Source organism: Lutra lutra, chromosome 4 (genome assembly GCF_902655055.1).
Source record: "Lutra lutra chromosome 4, mLutLut1.2, whole genome shotgun sequence".
Classification (NCBI taxonomy): domain Eukaryota; kingdom Metazoa; phylum Chordata; class Mammalia; order Carnivora; family Mustelidae; genus Lutra; species Lutra lutra.
In genome coordinates, this window is record NC_062281.1 from 143,410,477 (window position 1) to 143,426,754 (window position 16,278).

General features: G+C 37.8%; 1 protein-coding gene across 16 annotated transcripts in view; it reads right to left on the minus strand.

Annotated features, from left to right (window-relative positions):
- LEPR (leptin receptor) overlaps positions 1-16,278 on the minus strand; it is a 121,642-nt gene that overhangs the window by 53,302 nt on the left and 52,062 nt on the right. For 12 of the 16 annotated variants that reach the window (XM_047724823.1, XM_047724809.1, XM_047724811.1 and 9 more), the window contains 3 exons: positions 15,140-15,199; positions 8,212-8,541; positions 5,781-5,904 (listed from right to left, as the gene is read on the minus strand). In XM_047724823.1, coding sequence (XP_047580779.1) covers positions 5,781-5,904; positions 8,212-8,541; positions 15,140-15,179 — 494 coding nt within the window. In that variant the 5' untranslated portion in view covers positions 15,180-15,199. Of the gene's footprint in view, positions 1-5,780; positions 5,905-8,211; positions 8,542-15,139; positions 15,219-16,278 lie in introns of those variants that run through there. The other 4 variants (XM_047724813.1, XM_047724814.1, XM_047724816.1 and 1 more) reach the window with 2 other exon arrangements.

Genomic DNA, 16,278 nt, shown 5'->3' on the forward strand with positions numbered 1-16,278 from the left:
AATTGTTTAGTTTATAGTTCCTGGTGGTTGTTCTCTTCCTAGTATTTCTTATCCAACTCAGTTTCTTACCAAACATCATGGGCAGACTGGTCATCAGTCAAGGGGACCCCAGTACTAATTCTGTGTACCCCCCTGCATCAAATACTCTACCTCACAAATTCAAGCTTCCCTATGCTCTCTGAACTCCTACTTCTGTCTCCTTGATCCAGCAAAATCACTGGGCTCCACTTGAGTCTCCCAGCTCTGAGCCACGTTCCGAAAATTCCCTTTAGTCCAGAGAGCCTGAGTAATTCAGGATTCACTTTGTTTCCTTTTCTCAGGAATCACAGGGGCACCTGGGTGGCTGTTTGCCTTTGGCTCAGGTCATGATCTCAGGGTCCTGGGATTGAGCCCCACACTGGGCTCTCTGCTCAGCGGGGAGCCTGCTTCTCCTTTTCCCTCGGTGCTCTCTCATTCTCTCTCTCTCAAATAAATAAATAAAATTTTAAAAAAAAGAAAGAAAGAAAAAGAAATCACAGTTCTGTTCTGCTTTTGTCCCATATCTGGAAGTAGATGTCTCCTACATTTTTATCCAGTTCTCTAATTGTTTATGACAGAAGAGTAATCCCAGACTGTATTACTCCCTCACGGCCAGAAGGAACTTACGAAAATATAATATATTCAAATACTTTAAAACTTGATTTTCTTTAAAGGAAGCAGTGAAATGGGGTGCTGACTTGATGGAATGTGTGATCTATGTCTTAAATGGGAGTTATTACAGTGTGTTATCAGCTGAGAAGAAAGCTTGATAATGCAAGGAAGAGAGGGGATAACTATAAGAGCAAAGTCCTTGAGTAAGCTACAGGGGATGGGACTCAAAACACATGAGAAAGGGTTCACTTGAAATTGGAACACAGAGAACTCATCCATGATTAGAGAAGAGAAGGATGCTGTGTGAGCACTGATATGAGCAGGCTGGTAGGTTTTGGTGAGAAAAGCAATTGTAAGAGAACCTCCCCACAGCTCCGGTTTTCCTGCTGAAAATCCAAAGTAAGGTCATCAGGGAGTGTCTCTGGCTCTTTCTCAGGGAAGCCAGCTGCCATGTTGTAGCATAACCTATGGAGAAATCCACATGAGAAGGAACAGAAGGAGACCTCCAGCCCCAGCCTGGGAGGAACTAAGGCCCTCCGTCCAATAGCCCATGAGGAACTAGGAAGCCCAGGAAACAGATCCTCCTGAACTTAAGCCTTGAAATAACTGCAGTTCTAGCTGACATCTTCACTGCAACCTTGTGAAAGACCTTGAGGTCCCCAGCTAAGCAGCGTCTGGATTCCTGTACCACAGGGCCTGTGAAATGATAAACGATTGTTGTGTTAAGCCACTAAACTGGGGGTAGCTTATTATATAGCACAGATAACCAAGACAGGTATTGGTACATGGAAATGGGATGATGCCATACAATAACACCTAAAAATGTGGGAGTGGCTTTAGCACCAGGTGACAGACAGAGGCTGGAACAATTTGGAGACACAGGCTAAAGAAATCCTAAATTGCCTTGAATAGACTGTGAGTGGAAATGTGGAGTTTGAGGACACTGCCAGTGAGGGTACAAGAGGAAGTGAAGAACATGGACCGGAAACTGGAGGAAAGAGAATCTTACGTAGGGGCAGAAAGCACGCTGTACACAGCGTGTGCCTCCTGAACTGGGTGATCTGCTGCAGGAAATTGCCAAGGAGGTGTTTGAAGGTGCCTCTTGGCTTCTTCTTGCCACAAGAGGAGAGATATATATTGAGCAAAGGGCTGTTAAACAAAAGAAACCAAGACGAGAGCTGCGAGATACCTAGTCTCTCTAGATGGCATAGATGTCGCTGCTAGGACATGGCTTCCAAGCAAAGATCAAAGAGAAAGCAGAGGAGGGCTTATCTCTAAGAGACCTGTGGGCTTTTACCTAATGGGGTGAATCACAGTGAGAGTCACAAGAGGCTGTGTGGCTCCTGTGAGAGAACAGGTAGCAGAAACACTACTAGCTCAAACTGAAAGGGTACAAAACTAAACAAAGCCACTGGATTCCCAAAATTGTTCTGAGAAAATTCCCCCACTGCAGAGATGTACAGAAGAAATGGAAGAAACAGAAATTCAGAAGGCAGAGCCAAAAAACATGGAGAATTATTCCAGACATTGAGGCAATAGAGGGAAGAAGGCTAAGGTGAGGAGGAGGAGGGGGAGATGGTCAGAGAGTGAGGTGCTTGACTCTGAAATACAAACAGAACACAGTTACCAGTAATGGCAAGGTCTGGAGCAAGTCCACAAGAATGGGTGAACCAAATGGGGTGAAGAAGCAAGAATAGGGAAAGTAAAGCCTTCAAGAAGTTGAAGGTCATCCATATGGACATGGAAATCACCAGGAATGCTGATAGGCAATAGTAAAGAGACAGAGTAAATGAGGTGTTAGCAGTTACAGAAGCCCAAACTCTTTGGATGACCCTTATTCATCCACCTCCATTTCTCACCATTCCCCAACTTGATAACGCAACCATACTTACCTTTTCATGTCCTCAAATGACCAGATGTGAACTTGGGACCTTGCAAATGCTCCTCACTCTACCTGGTTCATCCTGTGTCCCCCTCGTAATCCAGGCAGATACTTCTAGTGCCTGTCTCTATGTGTTTTCACAAGTCCCTGTGTTTATTTCACCAGTGTTCTCAAACTTTGTTATGTTCCTCATCTTCACTTTTAGCTCCAGGAGGGCAAGGGCTGTGTCTGAGCTGTTCAGCGTGGTTGCCCACACTCAGCTCAGGGGCTGGTGCACACAGTAAACATCTCATGAAGGAAGAAAAGGATTTCTGTTCCATGTCAAAGATAAAATGTCCTAAAGCAGTTGAAAATAGCACATTTCTATGGTATCTCTCCTTTGGATTCTCTACAAACATTAATATCTGAGCTCAAACAATGCTTTCCCTTAAGGGACATATTTATAGGGCTTTAAACCCCTTATAAACATTAGGTTTTAGTTCCTTTAAGAAACATACTTATTTACACATAGAAGCATTTGAAAGATTTCTTCCAAGGATTCTCTAATGTCTGGAGAAGGGGATTTTTATTTAAAATCTCTTCTTACAGAAACCAACCTTATGGATTTTCCCTCCCATGGAGGTCTTGTTCATTATACTGACTATCTCTTCCTTCTAATCTGAAAAGTCTTATTTAAATTATTTGGAGATATAGTGCCCAAAGATGCACATAACAGAATTCAAGACAGAAACAGCATGTAACAATGGGTAAAATTGGACATATTAACCAAATTGTATAAAGGAGAGAACAATTAATGTGGGAGGGGGAACGCCACAACCCCACAATATTTCTCAAACTGCATGCAATTATGATAAGTTTTCCTGTACTGATATTTTTAGAAGCCTGAGTTCAAAATAAAAGCAGTTCAGGATGCCTGGGTGTCTCAGGCAGTTAAGCACCTGACTCTTGATTTCAGTTCAGGTCATGATCTCAGGGCTGTGAGAGGGAGCCCTGAGTCAGGCTCCGTGCTGGGTAGGGAGCCTGTTTAAGATTCTTTTTCTCTCTCTCCCTCTGCCCTTCCTCCAACTTCTCTCTCTCCATCGCTAATAATAATAATAATAATAATAATAGCAGGTCAAAACAATCTGCTAAATTCATCATATGAGCAAGTTAAAAATCTAGTTAATTTATCATAATTTTCTCATTTTCCTGGATCTGACAATTTATATGAATAGACCAGTGACTACTTGTCTGAGTGAAGTGAAACGAAAATTCATAGCTGTAGCCAAGTTACTATGCAACTTTGTAATATTCTGATAAACTCAGATATATCTTTTTCTGAAAATGCAGACCTCTAGATGTAAATATAATCTATACATAATAAAATTTAAATCCTTATAGATAGAGCTTTAACAACAAGCACACTGCCCCACCCTGCTGATAACATTTGAAATTCTCTTGAATAAGCACCCAGAGAGTTTCTGATTACCATTCAAAACATTTAGGTCATCGTAGGAATGTGCTACATTGCAAAGGAATTCTCTTCTCTGAACCAAAATCTACTTTGCTCAAAAAAGTAGGAAATTTTCTGCTCTAAACTTCAAATATATCTCCAACCAAAAGAGGGTTTCCTTTCTTTCCTCATTACTCAAAGTTGAAGTGAGCCTCCTTCCATCTGTGCTCTCTTCCTGGAACTTACTTATTTAAATACTCACTCTCTGTCATAGATCTTCAATGGATTCTCTTACACCATATCTTCAACCTTTCTTTCCCTGCTGGGTCATAATTTACAGAATAGAAACAAGCTCATTCTTTCCTGTCCTTTTAATGTCCACCCTTGGCTGTCCATCACCAATTACTACTCCAACCTTTCCCACTTTACAACCCGTTACTTTGTTCGCCTCTAGAGATCCATAGCACAGTCATTTCTGTTGTGAACATGAATCAGGTTTCCTGGCTGCCCAGCACTTGTCTGGAAAATCTAACATTTTGTACAGCTCAAACACTGGCAGCTGGGGCACCTTCTCACCAATCGGACAGTCCCATTCAGAATGTTGTCCCTAATGAGAACTACCCAAAGAAACAGGGGCTAGCAGGCTTCCAGAGTCATCTAGAATTCAGCTGCACTAGCCATCCCCACCTAAGGCTTCCCCAACAATCTTGTGCTCCCGTGGTTTCACGTACATTCCTAAACAACATACAAGAGTAACTACTCCAACTGAAGCCATGTGCGAATCTGCCCAAACAGTAGTCTGTGATGACTCTGAGACAGACAGCATAACCCTTCTTTTCTTTTTAACATCTTTAAATTTCTCTTTTAATTATTTTAATTTATAAGGGTATACTACATATTGGCGGACTGAATTTAAATTTAAAAAATAAATTATTTTAACTTAAAATGATTTTTTAAATATATAATTAATATAATTATTTTATTTAAAATATACATAACATAAAATTTTCCATTCTGAGTGTACAGTTCAGTGACAGTAGTACATTCACATTGTCCAATAATCATCACCACAATCCAGCTTCAGAACTCTTCTCACCTTCCCAAACTGAAATTCTGTACATTAAACAGGAACTCGCCATCGCCCCCATCCCTAGTCCCTGGTAACCACTATTCCACTTCCTATCTTGACTCATGTTTATATACAAAGTTTCTAGCACATTGCCTCTCAACAGTACGCCCTCAAAACTGTAGAACTGAAGGGAATTAGTGTCCTTCTCCTTAAGCGTCACAGAAAAGAACAAATTAGGAAAAATTTTTAAAGACCTAAAATTCATCTAGAAATGATACATATTGTCACTGAAGTTATTAGGAAACTTGAATGATGTCTTTGCTGGAATCATAAGTGTATGGCTATTTAAAACCATCATCTTGACTCTCTGCCCTGCACAAATGAATATTGAACACTTACATTTCTAAGCTAATAAAATGATCAAAGAGGAGAAAAGAATCTGCTTGAAAAAGAAATGTATAACAAGTTTTCCCCTGGCACTCAAATATCTAAGAGCCCTGAACTGAGTTCATCCTTCTTGCAGAATACACGCCCATTCATAATTGCTGTGTCTTGCTACCTTAATCAACAGGAGGAGCAAAGAGGAAACCTAACAGAGATTAATATTGTATGAAAAATACATAAAACTGCCTTCTAGAAATGGATATACATACAAAAGGAAATGTAGGGAGAGGAGAGTTTTCATAATCCACTTCTGTATATGGAAGCTCTTGCATTAAAAAAAATTGTATCATAGAAATTTCCAAATTAATTTATTTGGCACTTACAGAACATATAAAAGATGGACCTTAAGGTCATAAGTCTTGAAAGGATTCTTAAATAATGACTCCATATAACAGATGAATAATTTCAAGTCCTCTTTCATCCAGCACTGTATGTTCCAGTTTGCACCTGAATTAAAAATAAACTACATTAAATCTGAAAAACATTCAGAACAACTCCGTGAAAGAGAAGAACTAAATTAAATTTACCAGTGTTCTGATACAACTTCCATTACCTATTCTGAGAGAAAAAGAACCGGCTCTAACCAGTGGTATGTATCTACCTAAGTCACTTAGCCCCCGAGGTCCCCAGTTTCCTTTTAGGTAAGTAACAGAGTTAAATTCTCAAACTTCTTTTTTTTTCCCCAAATCTTCAACTGCTTAAGCAGGACAAAAGACCTCACCTAGCTCAGTTCATGCTCACTTTCGAAGAGGAAAAAAAAATATTCAATATCAAGGGACGAGCAAATTGGAGCAGTATTTCTGAGTCTACTTTAGCACTAAAAGCACAGTGATTCACATGTGAACCATGATTCATGTCTTGAATTCTTGTTATTGTAATATCATAGGCTCCAAATACAACTGATGCAAATATACTTCACTGTGCACTGGAAAACTCACCTGGTAATAAATTATTGGTGATTTGTAATTTAAAAAGCAAGAGTAGCAACAACTACAAATAATGGCTAATCCAAGACAACGCTAACATATTTCCCCAAACCTGAAGGATTTGTAGCTGGTCGGGATTTTACAACACTGTTGAGCCCTTATGAAGTAAACAGCATGCCTGATAGACCACCTGTTGAAATCCTCAGCAATTGCCACTTAACCTACCAATTTTAGTTAAAGACACTAAGAAGCAACTGGTTATGGAAGCTTTATTTATGTGTAAAATTTAAATCTACAGCATCATAATCATTCCTCTTGAAAACTGAAGAAAGTACTAACACTTTTTGATCAAAGCTCATCACAAAGACCGTGCCTTATTAAGTTCACTCTTGGTATATTTAATAATTGCCGAATAGCTAAGTTCCCCTATGAATTTAAAAAAATATCTATGCCTCATTTAAAATCAAATGAATTTTATTAATTAATGGCCATCGACTCATTTGGAGACACTAGGAGCTATAACTACTAACTTGTTTTAAAACTCTGATTTTATTGTATATTTATGCTTTGTTCTTACTCCTGCACTAATTTCAATGAACTGGAGTGTTTCTACCATCTAATCAGTGATGCTCAAACAAGGACAATTTGGCCCTCAGGGGCATCTGGCAGTATTTGGAGATATGTTTGGGGGAAGGAGCTACTTGCATCTAATAGGCAGAAGCCAGGGATGTTACTAAACATCCTACAATACACAGAACAGCCCCCCATAACCAAGAATTGTCTGGCCCAAAATGTTAATAATGTTGACATTGAGAAATTCTAATTAACCCTTTATAGGAGTGTTATACTTATGTGTGCCTCTATTTTCCTACTATAGGTCTCTGTATACTGATTTAATTGACGCTGCTCTGTTAGCTTTTCCAGAAGGCTTGGAAATAACTTTGTGGTTTTGATTTTCAGATGCAGAATTATTACGCTAGCTACATTCAGTATGCATTATACTTAAACAACAAAACCCCCTTGATTTAAAATATGTAATTGGCTACTGAGAGTTTCCTTGCTTGAACAAATATTATTCATAAGTGTTTTAAAATTTAATTCAACAGTTGAATATTTTTAAAAGATTTTATTTATTTATTAGAGATAGACAGAGAACACAAACCAGGGGTTGGGGAAAGGCAGAGGGAGTGGAGAAGCAGACTCCCCACTAAGCAAGGAGCCCAATGCAGAGCTCAATTCCAGGATCCTGAGATCATGACCTGAGCTGAAGGTAGACGCTTAACCAACTGAGCCACCCAGGTGCCCCCAACAGTTGAATATTTTGAATATTTTATCTATTCAACAAAATAAGGTGTGCTTTTTCTATTTTAAAGCAAATTTAGAAGATTGCAAGTAATAGATTTATAGGAAAAAAGAGTCCCCTGATTGTATTTTTATAAAATATAAAATAATTTGGGGTTCATTAGTTTGGTCACATGATGAATCATAGTATTATTACTAATATAAAACGATGATATGTATAAGAATCCCATCTATATTACATTTCTTCATACAGGTTTCAGAGAAGGAAAACATTTTGTTTAAAACAGTTACTCGGGGAACATCTGGGTGGCTTGGTTAAGCAACTGCCTTCAGCTCCAGTCATGATCCCAGGGTCCTGGGATCGAGCCCTAGCCCCACATCGGGCTCCCTGCTCTTCCAGGAGCCTGTTTCTTCCTCTCCCTTTGCCAGCCACTCTGCCTGCTTATGCTCTCTGTCAAATAAATAAATAAAATCTTTAAAAAAACACACAGTTAATAGGTAATGCTTGGAACATTAATATACTTACCTATTTGTTGAAAAACTAAAGAATTCACTGTTGAAACAAAGTCCTTCCCATCAATGTTGTCTGCATGTACAGAACAGTTTTTATCTTCCTTGCTCCAAAAGCAACAGTAGAAAGTTGTTTTGGAAGATAAGTTATAAAAGTAGGTAGTACTCAAATTCAATTTAGCTTTGACAACTGCCTCATAATGTTCATTCAGATTGGAAGTGTTCTTGGAGATTCCAGTTGGCAAGAGGAAGTCGTAAGTTGTATTTGGTGGCATGCAAGACAGCTTAAATCTCCAGGGAGTAATTGGATATGCCAAGTTAAGTGCAGTTGTCAAATAAATAAATTCTGTTAGGATATTAAAGACACACAGAAAAATAATTCATCATTTTGATTAAGACATAAATAGGAAATACCTGAGATTAAACCATGTAGTGCTCAGTCCGTGCCTAATGCAGAGCCCTGGGCTTCCATTATACAATGTGTGATACTTGGAAGGGTACATTAATTTACTGAGATAACTTCACCCTTTAGCACCTCTTCTTGGAAATCTGAAAATTGCTTTGAAAATTGAATTCAAATACTTCAAATGAAGCATTTTCAAATGCTGATTAATCTAGCCTTCTATATTTACATTTTAATGAAAAAAATTATAGCTAAATATTTCAATCACTTTTTCTTAAAAAATTATTTTTTTATATTAACATATAATGTATTATTTGGTTCAGGGGTACAGGTCTGTGATTCATCAGTCTTACACAATTCATAGTGCTCACCATAGCACATACCTTCCCTAGTGTCCGTCCCCAGCCACCCCATCCTTCCCACTCTCCTCCACTCCACCAAACCTCAGTTTGTTTCTTGAGATGAAGAGTTTCTTATGGTTTGTCTCCCTCTCTGGTTTTATCTTGTTTCATTTTTCCCTCCTTTCCCTTATGATCATCTGTCTTGTTTCTCAAATTCCTCATATCAGTGAGATCATAGGATAATTGTCTTTCTCTGTTTGACTTAATTCATTTAGCACAATACTCTCTAATTCCATCCATGTCATTGAAAATGGCAAGATTTTGTGTTTTTTGATGGCTGATATTCCATTGTATATATATACCACATCTTCTTTATCCATTCATCTGCTGATGGACATCTAGGCTCTTTCCGTAGTTTGGCTATTGTGGACATTGCTGCTATAAACATTCGGGTGCATGTGCCCCTTCGGATCACTAAATTTGTATCTTTGGGGTAAATACTCAGTAGCGCAATTGCTGTGTCGTAGGGTAGCTCTATTTTCAACTTTTTAAGGAACCTCCATACTGTTTTCCAGAGTGGCTACACCAGCTTGCATTCCCACTAACAAGGTAAGAGGAGGGTTCCCCTTTCTCCGCATCCTGGCCAACACCTGTTGCTTCCTGACTTTAGCCATCCTGACTGGTGTGAGGTGGTATCTCCCTGTGGTTTTGATTTGTGTTTCCCTGATGCCAAGTGATGTTGAGCACTTAAAAAAAAAAAATTCTAATGAGCTTCCAGTATAAGTGGGAAATATCTGGATGTGCAATTTATATATATAAACAAATATTAAAGTGTTATTTTAATATTTCTTAAAGAAAATATTACCAAAATGTTAGCACTATGAGTGTTTTTAGAAGAATTTATCTTCAGCATCAGAACAGCTGGATGATCTCTTGAATCTACCCTAGACAATGTCCTATATCCTCAGATATAGGACATTGTCTAAGACATGTCTTTAATGAACTCTCCAAGAATCAATGCACAAAGATAGAAAAATTCCATTGCTGGTTAAAGACAATTCTCAATTTTTAGACATATAAAAATTAAGAATAATTATATAATCTCATACCCCAAAAATTCTGGAGTGGTACTTGTTTTTTTAATCAGTAATTGTTTGAAAATAAAATAATAATTAATTCTCAATAATTCTTTCTTTTACAAGTTACTCATATAATTCAACAGCTGTGTTGCTTCACATATAAACCAATGCAGAATGAGAATTCTGAGAATTTTGCATGGATCTGCATGGAATGAGAATTTTAAAGAATTAGGGTAAATGTAAAAAGGTAAGAAAATTACAATTTTTCTAAAAACCAGTTCACCAAAAAAGCTTTAAATTATTAAAGTAATATATGTAAAAATATCTAAATAATATATAGGTAGTGACTGTTAAAGTTTGATTTCTAAACTTTTCCATAAAAGTGAACTAACATAAAAAGGTATCAGATGCAAAAATTAAAGCGAAGATGACCAACATGACTAACATTTTGCCCACACTGATAACAATTAGGTAACATAACTTCACCAAAAGTGACTCTTCATTACAACTGTGTTCCTTTGGACTTCATCTTTCTAACATGTTTCTGAAATTAGCACTTGTCAATAAAAACAGATTATTTCTTTGGTTTTACAAAACTATGAATATTTGTTGGTATTAACTAAAAGCACATTTTCTAGCTGCACATGGAATATTCAGTTGGCTGAATTGAATGAGTCTAAAATCCTCAAAGAAGTATTTGAAATTTAAAATGTAATAATAAACTTCATAGACATAGCAACTATTGAATCGGTTTAATTAAAAGATGGTTCTATTTTACACACTTCTTTTGCAAATAATATTTCTTTCCCTCCAGATGAGCCCTAAACAGCCAGGAATCCAGAATTTGCATCTGAAGACATATGTTATCATGGTAACAACATCCCAAGAACTCTCCTGATTCAAAAAACTTCATCAAACAACAAACCTTTTGGAAAGCCAATATGAAACACATTGAATGGAGCCTAATAAAAATTAGTGAATTCTCTCATTGGGGAGAGAATGAGTATGTTGTTACTTTTTGATAATCCCCTGTAGTATAGGTTTTCTGAAATCTGTTAACAGTGGAGTTATTATGGGTATTTTCTATAAATCTATAAATGGCTACAAGGAGAAAGAACAGTGTGCATGAAGAAAACTTGGAGAGAAGCTTAGAAGAGCACCTTCAGATTGGATTAGCCAAGGAGATGCTTAGAACACACAGGTGGACAGCTGGACAAGCTCCCAATATGGTTGCCAGCTAAAATGGGTTTTGTTTAAAAAAAAGCTTGACTTTAATTTTTTTTTTAAATTTTATTTATTGGGGCGCCTGGGTGGCTCAGTGGGTTGGGGCTGCTGCCTTCAGCTCAGGTCATGGTCCCGGGGTCCTGGGATCGAGCCCCGCATCAGGCTCTCTGCTCAGCAGGGAGCCTGCTTCCCTTCCTCTCTCTCTCTCTCTGCCTGCCTCTCTGCCTACTTGTGATCTCTGTCTGTCAAATAAATAAAATCTTTAAAAAGAAATTTTATTTATTTACTTGACAGAGAAAGAGCACAAGCAGGAGAAGCAGTAGACGGAGAGGGAGAAGCAGGTTCCTTGCTCATCAAGGAGTCTGATGCAGGGTTTGATCCCATGACTCTGGGATCATGACCTGAGCTGAAGGCAGATGTTTGACTGAGGCACCCAGGCACCCCAGCCTGACTTTAGTTTTAAAAAACTTGGAACACAGCCTAAATTAGAGGATTTGAGTTTTTTTGTTTTTTTTTTTTTAATCAAAATATCTCTAGAATGCAGTAAGAAACAAGTCAGAGAATACTGTGTTCAAAAGTCATTGGTGGGCCGGGAGCCTGGGTGGCCCATTTGCTTAGTGCCTGCTTTCTGCTCAAGTCATGATCCAGCTCCTGGGATGGACCCAGGCCTTGGGCTTGGTGCTCAGTGGGGAGTCTGCTTCTCCCACTCATGTTCTTTTTTTCTCTCTCTCTCTCAAATAAATAAATAAATTTTTTTAAAAAGTCATTGGCAATGGGTGACTAATTTCAAACAGAAGCATACTATGATTTATAATAGTTAAAATCATGACATTAAAAAATTATCTATGAAGAACTTAGCAAACTCAACACCCAAAGAACAAATAATCCAATCAAGAAATGGGCAGAGGACACGAACAGACATTTCTGCAAATAAGACATCCAGATGGCCAACAGACACATGAAAAAGTGCTCCACATCACTCGGCATCAGGGAAATACAAATCAAAACCACCATGAGATATCACCTCACACCAGTCAGAATGGCTAAAATGAACAAGTCAGGAAATGACAGATGCTGGCGAGGATGCAGAGAAAGGGGAACCCTCCTACACTGTTGGTGGGAATGCAAGCTGGTGCAACCACTCTGGAAAACAGCATGGAGGTTCCTCAAAATGTTGAAAATAGAACTACCCTATGACCCAGCAATTGCACTGCTGGGTATTTACCCTAAAGATACAAACGTAGTGATCCAAAGGGGCACGTGCACCCGAATGTTTATAGCAGCAATGTCTACAATAGCCAAACTATGGAAAGAACCTAGATGTCCATCAACAGACGAATGGATAAAGAAGATGTGGTATATATACACAATGGAATACTATGCAGCCATCAAAAGAAATGAAATCTTGCCATTTGCGACGATGGAACTAGATGGATGGAACTAGAGGATGGAACTAGAGGGTATCATGCTTAGCGAAATAAGTCAATCGGAGAAAGACAACTATCATATGATCTCCCTGATATGAGGGATAGGAGATGCAACATGAGGGGTTAAGGGGGTAGGAGAAGAGTAAATGAATCAAGATGGAATTGGGAGGGAGACAAACCATAAGTGACTCTTAATCTCACAAAACAAACTGAGGGTTGATGGGGGGAGGGGGGTTGGGAGGGGGGTGGGATTATGGACACTGGGGAGGGTATGTGCTATGGTGAGTGCTGTGAAGTGTGTAAACCTGGTGATTCACAGACCTGTACCCCTGGGGATAAGAATATATTATATGTTTATAAAAAATAAAATTAATTAAAAAAAATTATCTGTGAGCTTTCACTTGAGGATACTCCTGCAGTAGATAGAAGGAAGACTAGTATACATTTAAGTCTTCTGGTGATATTCAAGATGGAAATGTTCAACATAAACACCACCACTTGACAATATCCCCTTAGAACATAATACTTGTCATTGTCTACTGGAGTTATAATGTAAAATAGCATTTAAAATGGCATCTCCCTTCCACTTAAGAATAAATCCATTATTTTGTGTCATAGCAATATATTTTACATATTATCACCAAGTAAATTGCTCCTTGGTACAGAGAATTAGTTTTCACTAACATCTGATGTATTATACATTTATAACCTAATAATGCTACATTTACTAAATTAAAACATTCAAGTGTCGCCATATCATGTTTCTATACATGTATAAGGATGTTAGTGTGCATAAATAAATTTTCTGTATTATAAAAGAAAACAAAGTAGCAAACAGTGGGCAGGAAGAAAAAAATCTGCAAAACATAATAAATGGTTAAGGGCTTGTGATGATTAAGGTAATGTGTCAACTTGTCTAGGGCTACCGAGTGCTCAGTCATTTGGTGAAAAAGTTTGGGAGTGTCTGTGAGGATGTTGTGGATGAACTGAACATTTGAATCAGTAAAATGAGAAAAACAGATTGCCCTCCTTACCATGGAAACATGGATGGGCCTTATGGATCAGTTGGAAACTTGAATAAAACAAAAAGGCTGAAGTAGAGGGAAATCTAGCTGCCTGACTGACTTCAGTCTTTTCCTTCCTTTGGACTTAAACTGATCATCAGCTCTTCTTGGGTCTCAAGCCTGTCAGTATCCAGACTGGAACATATCCCATCAGCTCTCCTGGCTCTCCAGCTGACCAACCAAAGGTCATGGGACTTCCCAAGCTCCACCATCTTGTGAGCCGGGTCTTTATAATAAATCTCTTTATCTTGCTCTATAAATCCTCCTGGTTCTCTTTCTCTGGAGAACACTGACTAATACAGTGCTGAATATCAGTGATATTTTAGAAATTCTGAAAATGTACGAAGATAAAACCCAGCAACAAAATGGTCAAAGTACATGATTTAGAAACTTGCATAAGAAATAAAATGGATGGGGGGCCTGGGTGGCTCAGAGGGTTAGGGCCTCTGCCTTCGGCTCGGGTCATGATCCCGGGGTCCTGGGATCAAGTCCCACATCGGGCTCTCTGCTCAGCAGGGAGCCTGCTTCCTCCTCTCTCTCTGCCTGCCTCTCTGCCTACTTGTGATCTCTGTCTGTCAAATAAATAAATAAAATCTTTTAAAAAAAAAAAGAAATATAAATGGACTATAAATAGTGCTCAACCTCACAAATAATCGAGTAAATAAAACTGAAATGAGATGCCATGTTTTCCGTATTTGATGGGGCAAAAAGGTAGAAGAACGATAATATACATCTTTAACAGAAATACCATGGGATAGGATTCATGTATTTGTGTTGGTACTGCAAATGGTTCAAGGCTTTGCAGAGAAGATTTCACGGTACCTACCAAATTTTTAAATGTGCATACTATTTAACATAGAAATTCCTCTTTCATAATTAATCAACAGGAATATCCTCCCAAATATACAAAGATATATGCACGGATTTCAATGCAGCATTATTTGTAACAGATAAAGAAATGTCTATCAATGGGGAATTGGTCTAGTAAATTAATAATTTAAGGTACAGTCATAAATTCATTGCTATGCAACCATTAAATGAATAAGCATATCAGTAAGTACTCAGTAAAAAAAAAAAAAAAAAAAGTTGTCATGATAAACTGAAAAACTATTAAGCAGAAAAAGAATAACAGAACAATAGAGACCAATTCTATTTTCACAACCATAGATACAAATTGTGTGTGTTTGTGTGTTACAGTTCTGGAAAGTTACACGTCAGGTTGTGCCCAGGAAATTGGGAAGGATTTTTTCATTTTCACCCTTACACTTTGGTTTGGTTTGTATTTTTAATCATGAGCATGAGAATTTCTAACGCAGACAGGGGACATTCTGCTAGCCAAAAAAAGAAACAGCATCTCTAAGGGCAAAATCTCTTATATGTGGAGATTTAAAAAGCAAATTACTTACCCCAATGTAACAAAGCCACACAGAATTTTTGACAAGTCATCTTACTTCAGAGAAGTAGACCTGAAAAACAGTACATCTAAAACAAATAACATACAACACACAAAAACACCCAACATCGATCTCTACAAGTTGTCTGGGGAAATATAAAATGAAAAGGATTATGAATAAGTCTTTAAATTTTAATCCTCTATAATACGGTGCATCAATATCAGAGAAGTGTCTCACATTAAAGTAGAGCTAGACATTATAGATTCATTCCCTTGCACATGCTTAAAATATAATATTAGCCACATATTCACATACACTATATTCAAAAATTTTTTAATATTCCTTTATGCCATGACAAACCAGGCATCATAGGATAAGACCAAATTTTTAACTAAACAAAAGTGTTCATAAGGTTGATTCAATACGTACACCATTGAACATTAATTTTTTTTCATACTCAACTCTTAAATTTCTCTTATTTTCTAAAGCCATTACATTCCCTGTAATACTACAAAGCCAAACAGTTATAGCATAGGTAATGACTGTATATTTATTTCCAATAAAGAGGAGGAAATTACCCTGTATACTTTTGGAAACCCCTGGTGTTTTTTTGCAGATGCAGTAATACTCACATTGGAGAGTTATCAGAGTAATCTAAGGAAAGGTTGATGGCTTAATATATCCAAATCATAGGCTGAATTCAAGAGATAAGCTTTCCCATGAAGTCTACTCAATTTGAAATACATCATGAATAAGATTATTTGTACTAGGACATCATGAATTAGATTGGCAGCATAATTTTAATATACTGGGCTTTGACTCGTAATGAAAGCCTAAACGTTTTTGTTGTTCCAGTGTTTTTTGTTACCTCAAACTGGGGATTCAGCTCACTACAGAAAGTTAATCTGAGGTAAAAAGCTCTGAATTAGGTGTCAGGAGTCTTGAATGTTGATCTAGACTCTCCAACTAATCAGCTGTGGGACTTGGGACGTCAACACTCTAGACCTCAGGTTCCTTGTATATAAATCCCCCTGATGGATGAGCTCTATAATCCCTTTCAGAGCTTCCCATGATTCTGAGAGATTTTATTTTAAAACAGAACTCACAGATTTACCACAAAGAATATTATAAAATATGTAGTGAGAAACATG